Source organism: Mustela nigripes, chromosome 3 (genome assembly GCF_022355385.1).
Source record: "Mustela nigripes isolate SB6536 chromosome 3, MUSNIG.SB6536, whole genome shotgun sequence".
Taxonomy (NCBI): domain Eukaryota; kingdom Metazoa; phylum Chordata; class Mammalia; order Carnivora; family Mustelidae; genus Mustela; species Mustela nigripes.
Window position 1 is genome coordinate 16,886,403 of NC_081559.1, and position 16,252 is coordinate 16,902,654.

The 16,252-nt window shown below is 51.2% G+C and overlaps 1 protein-coding gene across 4 annotated transcripts in view; it reads left to right on the forward strand.

Moving 5' to 3' along the window:
- NRP2 (neuropilin 2) overlaps positions 1–16,252 on the forward strand; it is a 114,837-nt gene that overhangs the window by 76,768 nt on the left and 21,817 nt on the right. For 2 of the 4 annotated variants that reach the window (XM_059393294.1, XM_059393296.1), the window contains exons 13-15: positions 4,347–4,609; positions 6,150–6,246; positions 7,387–7,422. In XM_059393294.1, coding sequence (XP_059249277.1) covers positions 4,347–4,609; positions 6,150–6,246; positions 7,387–7,422 — 396 coding nt within the window. The remainder of the gene's footprint in view (positions 1–4,346; positions 4,610–6,149; positions 6,247–7,386; positions 7,423–16,252) is intronic. The other 2 variants (XM_059393297.1, XM_059393295.1) reach the window with 1 other exon arrangement.

A 16,252-nucleotide genomic window follows, 5' to 3' on the forward strand; every position in this document is an offset into this window, starting at 1 on the left:
ACAGTTAGGGTTGTGACCCAGAAAACACATTGCCGATGTGACCTATGGAAACTTCTTCTCTGGAGGATTGAAAGCAGAGGGTGGACAGCTGTTCTGGGGACATTTTCAGCATGGTTCCTCCGGGCAGCCGGGCTGACCTGATCTAAATGGTCTCTTGAGGTCCCACTCTCATTCCAGAATCATGTTGTATTTTATTTCATTTACTATATAGTGGTAGGAAATACATGTGGTCAACAGCGCATTACGCACAAGTGGGAGCTGTCTGGTTGCAGGGGTTGGAGCGTCTTCACTGACCTCCAGCCAAACCATACTTCCTTGTTAGTCTAGGACTTGTCTTCCCAGGTAACTGGTGCTTTTTTGACCCTTTTTCTTTTCTTTAAAAACAAAACAAAACAAAAACAAAAACAAAAAAACAAAGGCAAGCATAGAAGTCAGTGTGTGTAGCGATAGTAGTAGTAGTAATAAAGACCAGAGGTTTTAATGAGCACTTACTATGTCCCAGTTACTGTGTCAAGCATTTAGCATGGCCTGTTCCATCTCCTTCTCCTCACAGCCCTCTCCAGCAATGTTCTTATTATACCCATTTTACAGACGGGGGAAACTGAGGCTTTAAATGATGGGTGAGCATCAGACAAGGGGTCCAGCCCAGATGAGCGGCCACGCTCTTGGCAATCCTCTTTACTTGGGTGCCGTTCGCTCCCTAGCCGCCGTCTGAGACACATGGCTTCAAGCCTCCGCACCTCCACCTCCGTTTCCTCTCCAGTAAAATCAGAGAAAGCGGTGCTTGCTTCCCCGACCTAGATTTCCCAGGGACGATCACCGAAGAGAAAGCAGGCGGCGCTTCTGGTGCCAACGCTGGCCCACAGGAGGCGCTCAGCCAACACCAGTACTCTTGCCCCCGCGTTTCCGGTCCCCTCCCTGGGGGCCCTGCCTGGTCAGAGCCATTCCTCCCTACGTCCTGCCTCCAATCAGGCCCCTCTCGGCGACAGGCGGGGAGGTTTTGCGGCTCAGCGTCCCTCTGACTGATGTCTACTGCTAATTCCTTAAATTTACATATCATCTTTCTTCCCTCGAGCTCCTAGCACTTAGCAGACAAGTGGGGCACAAATGATTTAACTGAGTGAAATTCAGAGGCCCGCTTGTCTTGAGATTCTGCAAACTAGTGGATTAGCTTGGATGTCAGCACTGACTTATGATCCTTCAGCTGCTCGTGCTTAGCACGCCACCAGCATTAACTCCCCGGTCTTCCCGGGGTCCTTTAAATCATGCGGAGCGATTATGGTCTTATTGGGAGAGCGAGAGCAGGGGTGGGGCGAGGAGGGGGCCGGCTGGGGTCTGGGTGCAGCAGCCTGGGAGACCTCTGGCCTGATGGGGCCCGAAGTTTTAGCCACAGGATGATTAAACGGAACAGACCCGGATAAGATCCAGCCAGCGCGGCTCTCTCCACCTCCACACACATTCTACTTACTAAATTCTAACCATTATGCTATGAATCCCCTGCCGCTTAAGAATGTAAATTCACACAAGTGACAGTATTTCTGCCAAGCAATTTTCAAGCAGCAACTGGGTCTTATTTGTGAAACTGTGAAGGAAGAAGGCTGAATAATAAGTCTCTGAAATCTGGTTTCCTTTCGATCTGAGGTGAAAGCAGTCAGGGCTTGGAAATTACTGGAGCACGGGAGCTTCGGGGGGGATGGGGGTTCTCACTGGTGGCCCCACGTGTGTCCCCAGGTCACCCTGTTATTATCAGCTCACCTCACCTTTGAAAGGGCTGTTGGTTCAGGACGGTGGGAGGGAATTGTGAAGAGATTATCTGAATCTGGGATTACCAGAGGCTAGCTGACTCTCCCTCTGTTCGTGGGTCTTGAGAGAATATCGAGCCTCATATCGTTCCTTCATCCATGGGTTTGCCAGTCATTCATCGGTGGGATCAAAATTTCCTTGAGTTGTGACATATACAGGGAGAAGCAGCAGAGTATTAACCCTTAGATGCGTAAGCCTGGGATTCTGTCATCTACCTGGAGCCATGGGAAAGGCACCCACGAAACGGTTAAATTACAGTGCAGGGCCGTGGGTGGTTACCTGCTGAAACGCATGAGAAATGGCCTCAATCTTTTTAAAAATAAGGTATGATCAGTGGTGCAGTCGGTAAATGCTTGAGTTGTGGAGAGGAAAGAGGCGGAATGTGCTGGAATGTGCCAGAATGGGTAGGAGAAGAATTGCTCAAAGAGGTGGGAGAGGTGGAGTTGGTAAGGGGTGGGGGGGGGTGGCAGGAAGGAGACGTGAAAGCGGGGGCAGGTGTTGGGGGTGGCGCCCAGTTTGCCTTGAATAAACAGGGACCGATTGCCCACACGCTGGGCGGGCACCTGGGCATAGCTGAAGTGAAGACCCCACTTCCGGGAGGCGGAAAACCCAACGTCAGGTCCGGCTGTGCACCTGACTGCCCTCTCCACGTTGGATGAGCCCCTTGAACTTTACTGACCTCCGTCTCTCCGTCTTGTGCAAATAACATTCAGAAGATAGGGCTCTCAAAGGCATTTGGGAAGAATTAGACGAAACGATGCTCGTGAATGTGCTTTGGAAACCTGCAGAGCATTCTGCAAATATGACGTATAATTATTATCATTAATAACGGTAGTAATAGGATCTGATAGGAGAAGGCGTAGGTTTGGAAGATCTTGGAGCTGTCTGGTTGCGGCCCCCATGTCTCCTCCCTTGGCAGATCACCACCTTCGAGATTTCTGCTGTGGACCGCTGCCTAGTTATCTGCGCTGACTCTGGCCTTGAAGGGCTCTCCTGTGCTGGGGTATTAGACATGTGGTTCTGGATGGTTAAGGAGACAAACCGAAATCCCAACTATGCATCCTGAACTGGTCCGATTTGACTGCAAGGGAGGGTAGCTTTTGGTGCAGTAATTCTAGGGAATCTAACTGGAGAGGCTTGGCGGTGGGGGGGGGGGGGCAGGCAGGAAGGAGAGAGATGGTCTGTGGGAAGGAAGGAAGGAGCGGTTTGGGGGCCAGTGATGGGAGGACTGTGACCTGTTCCTTCTTGCTCGAACAATGATGTCCGCTGGAGTGGCAACAGCGAACCACTGGTCTAGAGAATAACCCTGTTGATTCAGGGCTCTGCAGTTCTTGCCTAACAAGTTCTCCCCTAACAAGCCCAGGATGTTCACAGTCCCTGGTGAATAAGAAAGCTGGGTGCACACCTCTCAGATTAAGGGGATTCTAAAGTGTTTGAGGGGCTGGCTATGTGGTGTGAACGTGCCCCCACCACCTTGGCAGAAGAGTTCAGCCTAGGAGGTTTCGGGACCAAAGGAGGCGGTGAGATCGTCAAACGCCTCCCTGGGTTCTGCACAAGAGGCCGGAATGCTCCTGTGTCTGTTGGGTTTGCAGGGGCAGGCCCCCATAGCCCGGTCTGCAGGGGACGCGGTCTGCAAATGGCAACAAGACCTCCGTCGTCTGCGCAGTGTCTGATGTATTTACAAAGTAATCCGCCAAAAGGCCCATCCTCGCAGCATTGGGGGTGTGAGACCTTGATCCGGCCCGGTGTATATTGTCTATGAAACACATAGCCTTCGTTAGTGATGATGCCCGTGCCCGTTCTCGGCGGAGCTCTGTTTGCCTGGCTTTCTGAAAAGGGCCAGTTCTGGCCTCGTTGGCCCAGACAGGGAAGGAAGTAGGGCGTCCGTCCGGCCACCCTGGCTTTCACCCCACCCCACCGCAGCCAGCATCCCTTCTTCCGCTTCAGGTTGATGCTGGCTTCTGACAGTCACTAGAGCCCAGGTACCTCCTAGTGGCACGGGTGGAGACAGACGGTTTTAAATGTCTTCCGTCTGGACAGTGCCCAGCCAAGACGACAAGGGCTTGAAGCACAAGCTGCCTGGCCGGGATCTTCCGCCCGTCTCGCAGCCGCCTCGCCCCCTTATAATCTAGTCCATTAGGCGGCATCGGTCCTTTGGGTGAGCCAATGGCGAATAAGACGCGGGTCTGGCGTCTTCGAATCTGGGGGGGAAGACAGACACAGACACTGCGAGCCAAGACGGAAGGCCAACCGCACCAAGTGCCATCTGCAGACAAGACAGAGAAAGTGATATGGAGAAATGGGCAGGAAAGACCAACCCGACATAAAGGCTCCCGAAGAGGCTTCAAAAGGAAGCCGCTTTTGAGCCAAGCTCGGAAAGAGCCTTGAGAAGGAAGCACAGGGCCTGGAGTACAAGGACACGAATAAACAAGACTTCAACCCCCCAAACTCCGGTTCTGGCTTTCCCGGGGCGGGAGGGCACAGCCTCAAACTGGTCTCTCTCCCCAGTGTTCACCGGGACCCTCTGGGTTTCTTTCCTCCAGATGACAGGAATTTCTTGCGGCTGCAGAGCGACGGCCGGAGAGAGGGCCAGTATGCACGGCTCATCAGCCCTCCGGTGCACCTGCCCCGAAGCCCCGTGTGCATGGAGTTCCAGTACCAAGCCACTGGCGGCCGCGGGGTGGCGCTGCAGGTGGTGCGCGAGGCCAGCCAGGAGAGCAAGCTCCTCTGGGTCATCCGCGAGGACCAGGGTGACGAGTGGAAACACGGGCGGATCATCTTGCCCAGCTATGACATGGAGTATCAGGTAGGGTGGTGATGGGCGGGGGCGCAGGTACAGAGGTCCAGGGGAATCTTTGTGATCCGGATTTCAAGATTTCCTAGGGCCGTGCCCATTCATCATTAGGGAACGTGGTTAAGCGCCGCTGTTTTCATTGTGTTTCTCACATTGCCATGGCAACTAAATGACACTCTTATTTGTTATTCAAAATGTGCCTATCTCTACACCCAGACTTGGTTCTTTGTTCCTCCTATTGCCTTTTATATTGCTGAAATCTTCCCAACAAATGTTTCTTCTCTCCAGTTTAGTTTCGATTGCTATCAGGTAGCCTGACAAAGGGACCCAGAAGCCAGGGAAATAAACACACACCAGCCTCCACATACAAGGCAGGAAGCCTGCCGAGCCCCCTCCAGCTCCAAGGAGAGGACAAAATCCTGCCAGACCCGCCCTGGGGCAGGTGGGCACGTAGAAGGGGCAGCCGCTGTTTGCACTCAGTGGCCCACAGACCCGAAAGGCTCCTCAACGAGGGGTTCCTCTCCCCAAAGCTGCAGGAGCTAGGCTCTATTATCTCTGCCCCACAGAGCGAAAGACTGAGGCACAGATGGGTTTGCACAGCTGTGGCTGAGGCTTGGGTAGGAGTAGGCACACTGTGGAAGAGGTGACTGAGAACCAGCCAAGGCATTAACCTGCTCCTCCCCAGACGAGAAGCAGCAACAGATGGCTGGTGAGGCAGCCAACTGCTCGCTCAGCTTGCCAGAGGACATGTGCTCGTCTGCAGAGAGAACCCGGGGAGGGTGAGCGTGAGGAATGATTGAAGACCACGGAGCCGAGGGCCTTCCGTGTGCAGCCTGCACTGGAGGTTGTGAGGGGTCCTGGGCTCCGCCCCACCCCGCCTGCATTCCCATTTATAAACCGTAATGCGCTGTATTGCAAGGACCTGTTTGCATTTTTGTCTCCCCCGCCAGATGGTAAGGTTCCCTGGGCAGAGGGTCCGGATGCTCGATTTTGTAACTGTCCTTGTTCCTGGCACATAGTAGGTGTTCAGGCAAGTATTGGTGAAGGAGAAAGTCCTTTCCCTCCTCGTTGTAATAATGGAGGTATAAGACAACATTATGCCAAAGGCAGTCCAAACCCATCACACCGTGTATCTCACCTTACTCCCATCTGTTATGTCCTCTGAGTTTCCAAATACCTGGATTGGGCATTTTGAAAGATTTATGGGAAAGAAAACTCAGACATGGCTAGGGACATTTCAACTCTCCTTTAAACATGTCTTGATTCTGGTCCTTTTAATCAGTACCTTCCAGTTACTGGACAACAATATCCACACCTTGTTATATATATTTTTAATCCCTTTAGATATGCATTTGATTCTTTTTAAATTAAGATTTCAAGTACTCTAGCCATGTGGTCAACAGATGTGTACCAGGTATAGTAACATACACACACACACACACACACACACACACACACACTTTAAGCTGCGTTTAACAGAAAATTGGAAATCTTTGCATGGTTTGAACCAGGGAGCTCGGTTAACCATGGCTCTTGTTCTCCCGGCTTCTAGATTGTGTTTGAGGGAGTCATAGGAAAAGGACGTTCAGGAGAAATTGCCATTGACGACATTCGGATAAGCACTGATGTCCCACTGGAGAACTGTATGGGTACGTGAATATTTGTCTCTTTGTGGTTCTTCCAAATAAGACACCGGGGGCGGGGATATACAAGAGGAGGCAACACGCCATTTTCAAACCCAGTAGAACCCAGTGGGAGAACAGCTACAGTCCATGCAGGAGGTGGGCTATGAATATCGTTGTGTCTTAGGCTGCATTGGGGATGGGAGGGGTGTGAAGCGAGGTGAAGTCTTCTATCTCCTGTTCCCATTCAGAAATCGACAAGCATTAAGTATACGGAGACTCAGGGTGCCAACACCCCATCATCAGACTCCAGCTTTTAGCAAAGAAAATGCTAGAGAATGAGAGCAGCTGCCAGTCAGAATTACATGCTGCACGGGTTTGATGTTTTTAATGGAAGCCTTCACTGGAGAGCTAAAATAGTACATATGTTATATCAGACTGATAACACGATTACCCACGTTGCTCCTGTACATGAATGAATTGCAGGAGAAATGACAGCAGGGGAGGTAGAATTTTAGTTTTCTTTGAAGCTAGTAGCTTCAGTGCCCCGGATCCCAGAGCTGTAAGATTAAGCACCGCAGGCCAAGTGACCAGCACAGGAAGGACACCGTGATTGTCTCTTTGGACAGAAGTGCTGAGCAGACAGCCCACCGAAGATGCACACGTCCGCCCATCCCGACACCGTCTCCCATGCGCGCCATGGGCATTTCCAAAAGCAAGAGGGAATTCTGAGAAGGAACGGGACCTGCTTTACTCGGCAGAGTGACTGGGATCCCCTACTGAGTGCTTCTCTTGGCACGCGGGTCCTGGATGTGTGTGTGCCCGATGATGTCAGAAGCAGCAGGGACCACCCCAGCCCCTCAGGCCCTGGGCATCTACGTGTAATCCAGGCTCCGAGAAAGTAATCAGTGGTAAATGACTGATTACAATGCTTCAGAGACCCATTGCTCTATAAAGTCCTTTTTGTTCCAAAGCAACTTTAGGGCTCCCCTCCTCCCTCCCCACCCCGCCAGCCCCTGGGATGCTGATGTGTTAGACACGGTCTCGAGCATGAGGAGACATGGGGACACTTTCCATGGGGTATTACAAAAAATCATCTTCATTATACCTTAAACCTGCCCCATTACTTCTACCCCTTATCTAACTCAATATTTTTTTTTCCTCCAGAACCCATCTCAGCTTTTGCAGGTGAGAATTTTAAAGGTAAAAAAAAATTTTTTTTTTTGCATGTCTTTTTCTTCCACCCATGTGATGTGAATTTGGTGTTGGGGGAGGCACCTCCAAACTTGACAGATCTCTTAAGAGAAAACAGACGCCACACCTTCCCGCCACTAGATGGCACCAACAACACCTGTAGATTCCCGGAAAGAGGATTGAGATCTTTACCGCCTCTTGTTTAATTAAAGTTTAGAAACCTATAATAGAGACAAATAGGTTACAGATAAACCTTTCAGCCTTGCATTGTCCAACGGGGAGCAATGAGGCTGAAAATGCATGAGCGGTGAGAAAGGAGAGGCTGTGGGAGAGACTGAACAACAACAAAAATCAGTAGTAAATTAAAAGTGAAATGAGGTGGCAATGATTGATTTTCGCCTGACGATGGTTTCTTCCCAGCCGCAGGGCACCAAGGCAGCAGTCTCAATGAATCCGCAGGGAGGGACAGTGCGGGCAGTTTGGCGAGGGTAGAACGTTAGGGAAAAGACACGAGGAGCGATGATCCTGGGGAGAAAAAGTTGCAGAATTCTGGAGCCGGTGTCCGGTGAAGGGAACGAGGAGGCACATTTGCCGGCTGGAGTTAGAGCATTTCAATACAGGAGTGAAAACCAGAACAGGACATTGGCTCCCTAGTAAAGAGCAGAGCAGAGAGAGAAGAGCTGGGGATGCTGGCGTCACGGTCCGGCCGTGGGTGGTGGTTCCCCTCCTGCCCTCCTTGCTCTCCAGTGACTTGGCGCCAGTGCGGTTCCCACCCAGCGGGCCAGTGCCGAGTGTCTAGAAGCCTGTCCGAGGGCTTCAGTTCTGTTGGCCGGGCTGGCAGACCACACGCCCACACTGCCCCTCACCTGACGCCTGGGGTTTTTCATACAAACAGTTGCGAGACCTGCTGTGCCCTCTTGGCCCGGGCTGGCCTTTACCCCAGAGGTGACAGCATTCCAGAGATAAGGGAAGTCATTTTTATATCTCCAGTCTAGACTCGTTATCTTCACTCTCATTAATCTGTCCAGCTCCTGGCTAGAAAGAGATGAATTCCTGGTTTGCCACCTAGATGCGCTTTTGACTCCAAATCATCGGGCCTAATTTTCCACTCATCACCCTCTAACACAATAGCCGGGGGGTGGGGGGGGGGGGAGAGTGGCTAGAAAGAGAGTGACAGACTGACACAGAATACTGAGTTCTTGCTTTCTCCCCCACCTTGGCTCCCCAGCGGCCCCCCCTGCTCCCCCCGCCCCACCCCCAGCATCCTGGAAAGTAAGGAGTGTGTTCCTGGGCGTGGGCTGATGCTCTCGGTGCGTGAGATTTCTGTTCATGCGGGTCTGCGTGTGGGCAGGGCAGCAGAGTCGGAAGTGACTCACTTGGATCACAGTTATTTTCAAGTTCTTGGAATTCCAGGACCCAAGGTAATGTCTCTGTGGGGCCAGTCAAGGCTGCTCACTAAGACTCCAAGCCCCCGGGAAGGCTGGCCAAAGACATCCGGGAGTGGTACAGACACTGTCGCATGCGAGCCGGCGTGTCTCGGTCCATGACTGACAAGTACAGGGGCTAAGTGCTTTGCTTCTTAAGAGAATCAACAAAGCAGGGCACATGTGCTCTCCTTGAGGCTGTGTTTACCGTGAGGCTTCACAGTCCAGTCATGTTCTCGTGCACAAAATATATAAATAAAATATCATCAGAGCCGCAGCGCTCACTTAGCCAAAATAAACACGGGGCTTAGTGACTGGAAGGTAAGCATCTCCGGCGGGCTCCCGGTGGGCTGATTCGGGGGTTAAGCAAAAGCAGCTCCCGGTGGCACCGTCTGGCCCCTGGCTATTGCCTCTGGAGAGAGCAAGCATTCTGGAAGCAGGAAACCAAGTCCTGAGGGGCAGACACTTGACCGAGGAACGTGAAGTCAAGGGCAGGATTGGGGAATTAAAAATAGGCAATTTCTATCACATTGGCAAGTTGTACTTGGAACTCAGAGGCGGTAGCCAGGTGAACTCAGGGCCCGCCTTCTGTGGGGCCGAGGCCGCTTTGACCTCAGCATGCAGCTCTGTGTTTTGAATTCAAGCAAAGCCTTCTATCCGGGGTGACCATTTGCTAACCTTGTCGGTGACTGGCACAGCGTTCCTCTCCCGGTCAAGGGCAGCCCTGGTGGGGCGTGGGTGTCCTGGGATGAAATCAGCCTTTTCACTCAAAAAGGGAAACAAAGAGAAACCAGGTTTGGGCAGGCAGGATGTGGAAAAGTTGATGGTGTAACAGTAGTAACAATAGGTGGTTACATTGTTAGCACGGCTTTTTTTGAATCCAGGTTGTTTTTCTTTTCCATTATAAATTAAGCATGAGACAGAAGCAATTTCATTCTTTAGGAGAGACTGATGTGTACTAGGTAAATCTTTAAGGAAATGCAATAAAAGTGGCCTCTGGGCTGGGTCTTATGAGGGGTATCTTGATCTTTTCTATTTGAAAGTGTCTTTCATTCTCTGCCTCTTACTCATTTCTTGCCATGAAACATTTTCTTTTTATTCCAATCACCTTGTGTTTTCTGCTTAGTGCGTATACTTTGATTGTAAACCAGGGTGTGAGTCCCTAACGATGAGAAACAAGCCTTAGAGAAAAAGAGAATGTGTAGGGAAGGAACAGGGAGGCTGGAGAGTGAATAAGCTTCGTTGTCATGTGATTTGTAAGAAGACTTTTGTTGTTGTTATGAGTCACATTTTAAACAATGTAGCCTGGATGTGCATTTTTTTCTTCCTTTTTTTTTTTTAAGCAGCGGCTATAAACATAGTGCCTTCCGTCATGTATCTTTTTCTAAAATTTGAGCTTTAACAAATGAAAAAGAAAAGAAAAAAAAAGAAAGAACCCAAAAATGGTATAATTAAGATGATGGATTATTTCCTCTTAACCAGTACTTTCTTTTTTCAATGAGAGAAAAAGGAAGAATAAAGAAGCCAGTAAAAATATGGCAAGCCCGTGGTCAGAGCTCTGTGGTTGTTGACCAGGTGGCTATTCTTAGCCGCTCATAGTAGAAGCCAGAGGTTTCGTTCACATTAGAGGCTGGGGACGTTGAACAATACAGGAGCAGAGAGAGCGGGTTTGGTACCCTCCCCGTTAGAGACCCGTGGAAATCCCAGGCACAGGTGTACTCAGGACGGGCGGTTGTTATCGTGAAGGATTCCGAACCCGTGTGTCTACCACTGATGGATGCTAAAAGGGACATCAGTTTCTCTTATTAATGACTGTGAGTCTGGGTTTTATGTCTCAGACCAGTTCCGAGAGCCGTAGGGCCCACCTCCGGGTTTCATTCTCCACAGTCCTGCTCCATTTTCCTCCAGGTGAAACCAGGAGGAAGGGAACATCTCAGTGTGGCTCCTGGGCAAAGAGGGGAGCCGTCTTACGAGAGACCCGTTCTTGGGTAGCGACAGAGCTGGCCGGGGTTTGCGTCGGGTTTTAGGTTCTGTTTCTTTGGTGCCAGCTGGTCCGTCTCTGCCAATTTCCATCACTCTCTCTCCTCTTTTACCCCCATCCTCACTCCCCACGGCCACCCCCCGGGGGCATCGCCAGCTGACGTAGTGCCCCCCATCCTAGGGCACAGGACCCGGGATTGGCCTCAAATCCCCACTCTCCTTGGTTTCCCGCTCTTCTCTCCTAGAAGCACTTCCAAGACGGGATGCGGGATGAAAGGCAGAGAAGCATTCCTAGAGGCTGCCAGGGTTGCAGATAGGCAGCTGTGGTGTGTGATTCCTTCTCGTCGTCTCCCTCCCCTGACATCTCCAGCTGCCAGATTAAGGCTAGGTGTTGCTGAGCAAGGAAGCATGGAGATCAGATGTGTGTAAACCGCCTCGCTGCTTGGCTGCCATTGCTTGCCTGAGGGGACACTGAGGCATTCTCTGTGAGGTTCGCTCGTGCAAGCTGCCTCTCCTGTCACAGAGGGGCCTGACGCGCCCCTCCCCGCAAGCTTGCCGGGCATCAAACAGCTGCCAACGTCAGTTTCTCTAAGGGGAGAAGAACCACTTTTTTTTCACCGACTTTTCCTCTCTCAAGGAGAGAGTGCCACCAAAGAGAAGTGTCTGAAACTCCAGGCAGCCACAGATCTGAATTCAAGGCATTTTGGAGAGACGCTCCCGCTCAGTGCAGTGTCTGCTAGCCTCGTGGAAGCCTCCCGAGGACCCCCTGCACCGCTCAGAAGGCAAACCGAGGAGTCCTTCCTCAGGGAAATTTTGTACTTTAGCATTCTTCTTCCAAACAGATCCCCTTGGCGTGACCAGATTCTTCTACTGCCTTCTGTAAACCCTTCTAGAGCAGACAACCCTTTTCTGTTTGTTTGTTTAATCTCACAAATGAAACAAGCCTTTTATCTGAAATACTCCTTCCCCAGCACCTCATTTTGAGCCTGGACAGAAAGGGCTCCGCAGAGAGGCCAGGGCCTGAGTCGTTCTTAATCACTGAGCCTTTTTGTCCTTCTTTGGAGAGGGATGCCTCACCGTCCGTGTCCTTTGGAACGTTTCTTTGGGAGACCCGGGTGACTCCTCCAGGTCCAGAGGACATTCTGTAAACATAGCTTGGAGAGATGCTTTCTCTTTATCATGATTCAGTGGGAACTTGACCGAGACCGTCCTCAGGCAGGTTCGGGCGGAAGTCCGGGACAGAGAGTGAGGGGACTACTTCTGTCCCCGCCCCAGGGCTCAGGACAGGGGTCTGCGGAATTCTTCGGTAGGAGAGACACTCAGTGTGTTGGGCCCTGGGAGACTCTATCCGAGTAGCCACAAACACTATGTAATAAGGGTGGCTTTGGCCACAAAATTAAGCGATGGGCCAGAGAGGTTATGGGACCCCTGGGTTCCCGTACAGGCTGGGGCTCCGCTGCACGTGCCTCTGCTCCTGACCCTGCTACATGTCAGCGCAGTGAACTTCCTCCAAGGACTCCGCACCCTCTCCATGTGCTCTTCTGTCCTCCCCCTCAATTTCCCTGCAGATGAAATCTGGGGAAAATCACTTTCCTCTCCGATCCTCAGGTGTCCCATGTGAGGGTCGGGAGGAATAAGCAAGGTGATCCGTGGGAGGCCCGCAGCCCCACGCCCAGCCCCCAGGAAACGACCGCTCACTCTGGCTCCTCTTCCGGCACATTTCCGGCACATTTCCCCGTGGTTCCTAATTCCGTCAACCCTGTTCTGCACAGTAAGAATGGAAGGAGCACTACCTACTGGGTCCTTTTTCCACCTTGGTCTCCCCCTATGCATGGCTTCCTCGAATGTACTCTTTGTCACAATTCAAATTCTGTGCCTTTGTGCCTCCTCTCCAGGGGGCTTAGGACTTCCGCAGATGGAAGCTTCCCCAACCTTGCCAGTACACTGGGCATTACTGACTGTTTATGTATCTGCTTCTCATTATCTCACACAATGAGAAAGCTTTGTGGAGAATTAGAGGATGGTAATTCATGAAAAACAGTTAGCAGTTGAAAGCATGTTCCAGTGTTGGGCGTGTTATGAGTAAGTGGGAAGAGTTAGTGCAATCAAAAGGAACATTCAGGTCAGCACGTGGCCAGCTCTGGACAAGGCTAAAGTCTTACCCGCACTCTGTCTCCTATGTTGGGGGACCAGTCCAGGCCCCTTTGTTGCAAAGCAATGGCCCAGTCACCCCATGTGACTGAGGGGACAAGGGCGGCCGAAATAGAGCCCCTCACCAACCTGGGGACCTGGTACGGGTGACATTTGTCTGAATGGGACACCTTTTTTGCAACTTCATTAGAGGTGTAGTAGGAACCAGACAAATCTCTAGCACTTTCCAAGGATAACTGTTACGTGAAGTACCAGTGAGGATTTGGGAATCTAGATGTTGTTGCAGATACATCCCCCCCATCTGTTCACCCCTCCATGCATCCATCCATCCGTCCCTCTGTCCCACATTCGTTGGAATGCTGCTTTGTCAGGACATTTAACCCCTACTGAGCTATCACCTTTCTTTCCTCTCTTTGGCCAACCAGAGCCTTAGTATACAGCCCTCAGAGGCTGCCGCAAAACCAGACTCCAAACCCGCGATCCCCCTGCCTGTGCGAGCTGAGACCCTTTAGCTGGAGAATGTTCTGAGAAACTCTGGCTCCCACTGCGGGCCACCCAGAGTCGCCTGGGGAGGGATGAGGGAGAATTGTGAAAGGGACCCTCTCTGTTTTCTAACTTCCTTAACACTAAAAACACGTGAGTTCGTCCCATAGCATGTTCTCTCATTTCTCCAAACAAATGTCCAAGGAAAACATCCATCGCTGTCCATAAAATGGCTTTTGTCCTGAAAATTGTCTTCATGTTGATAATCTGGGGGGAGGGAGCATTGGTAGGAAAGGGGAAGCGGGTCTCCTACCAAAAGTGGAGCGTGTCTTCCGGAGCAGAGCAGAACCCAGGCCAGAGGTCTAGCTCCGACCGACTGTGTAATCCCCATACTGGAAGGGATTGCCCCTTCCTCCAGTGGGCCCCCAGCTCCTCCCCACTGGGCCCCAACATTGTCTCTATCACAAGAACCACTTTAGGAAGAGCATTAAGGCCCAGCCCTGGCACTCTGAGTCTTGGGGGCAGGGGGTGTATTCAATGTCGGAAACCAGCATTTGGGCGGAAGGAAAGCAAGCCTTCGAACCCGAGACGGTGTGATCTGGAAGGAAGGTGGGACAGTTGCGACTGTTTTCCGCTGGACAAAAATGTGTGCTCCTACCTTTGTGGTCTGGTCAGGTGCTTCAGGCGGGGAGTCAGTCCCTGTGGGCGAATCACCTTCCTCTCCTCTCATTAGAGGAGGGCTCTCTCTTTGGCACAAAATCGAAATCAGAAACAAACCCAGGATGCCCTTTGGGGAGAAGGGGTTGACACTGGGGAACGTTGGCCTGTCCCCACGTACTTTGTTGTTTCTCGTGCATTCTTCTGAGCCCAGTGAAAATCCAACGGCAGGATGGTTGCCAGGCAGCCGATACTCTTGGTGACCTGAATAATGAGTTGACACCAGTTCACTGTGGCTCACAAGCTGGCCATTTCAAGGAGCTGTTTTCAGCGCCTTGCTTTCTCTTTCTGTTTCTACGCATAATTTTCAATATGGTCATAAAGATTGACAGAAGGGAGGGGAGGAGGGGAACGGAGGGGGAGAAGGAGCTTTCTCAGCTGCAGTCGTGAAATTATTAGAAGTGATTTGGGAATAAGGAAAAACAGCAGGTGGTCATGAAGAAGACAAGGTAGAAAAAGGGAGAGTGGGGCTGTCGGTGCGGCCACCGGTGTGTCTATAGCGTGACCCATCCCCGTCAAAGCTCTTCCAGTACTGGGTCATTCCTGAGGTCCCACCGACAGACCCCACACCTTCGCACGAGGGGAGCCCTCCCACTGGGGGAGCCAGGGGTTAAAGGCTGAGAGGGTGGGCAGGCTCCAAAAGATATTCTAAGCAAAATGTTCTCATTTCTGTCCCACTTCTGAGAAGACATCAGAAGGTCTGACCCACCCCTTAGCCATTTCCCAAATCAAAGAGAGGCGTTCTGGGGTTCAGGCTGAGGACTTGGCGACACTGACCCCCACATAAGAGTCCTCCTCTCAGAAAGTCTTTCAGTCCCATGCGTTTGTAGAGGGCCTTTTTTGTGCACACCTTGATGGTAGAATTCAGTGGGAGAGTGAGATCTGCTTGAGGGGCTCCAGGTCTGGCAGGGGAGGCATGGAAATATAAATCCAGCTGGGCTGCATCTTGAGCAGAGAGACCCCCCCCCACGGCACGGGACCAAGGATGGATGAAGAAAGCAGCAGCCCCTCCCAGTAAGTGGCTCTCCCTGGGCGGGGGAATCCCAAGGATAGAGAGGATGCTTCTTTGTGGCTCCCACCAGTTGATGTAAGCAACGAGGGATGCAAGCTTTCACAGGTTAAGCATGCATCATTTTTCAGAAGTAAAGATCATGTCTGGTTTTGGCAAGCTCCAAAGCTCCTAGTCCCCTTCTGGGCCAGATTCTCATCTGATGTAAATCTTTGGGAGAATCAAGTTGTAGGACTGTTTTGCATCAAGTGGGACCCTAGCCAGTCTTTCCCCAGAGTTACCCTGGGCTTAAATCTGCTACATCATCTCCATGGCAACCAGAGGCCGGCCAGCGAATGTGGTTGCCTTCGAAATCCTCCTCTAGTTTCTCTTCCCTCCTGTCTTTTCCATGATTAAGAATGATTCCCCTCCCTTGGCTCTCGCTCTCTCTCTCTCTCTCTCTCATACCCACTATCATTTGTGCCCACATTTTGTTGTTGTTGTTGTTGCAACGTCTTTCTAAGCAGGTTCTAAGATCCTCTATCCAATTAAAAAAAAAGAAAAAAAATGAAGATGCGTTAGTCATGGCCTGACAGTGATCACTGACCTGTTTAGACAAGACCAGGCTGATTTCGATGGGCATGGAAGCTTTGGCAAGCCAAAGTGGAATTCACCTTTAAGTCTAGCCAGCCTAATTAGGACATTGTCTAAGAATGCTGGCCAACCGGACCAAAGATTCCCACTCGTTCAGAGAATCAGCCTTATGGAATCCTGGAGCTCGTTTCAGCATCACTTACTTGCGTGCGTTCACGTGTGGATGTATGTGTGTGAATTAGAACGCTTCTGGCCATGGGAGAGTAACTGTGGCTTAACAGAAAGAAGTAAAGAGCCTTATACTCACGTAGCTCGTGGTTGACCCCCATACTTACCTACTTACTTGCTGTATGACCACTGTTCATTTAACCTCTCCGAGCCTCTGTTTAGACTTCATCTGCGAAATGGGTCTGACAGTACCTACCTCCTACGGTTGCGAGAACGAAATAATGTCAATCATTGGAAAGTGCTTGGCACGAGTGAAATGCTCAGTACCATCTTA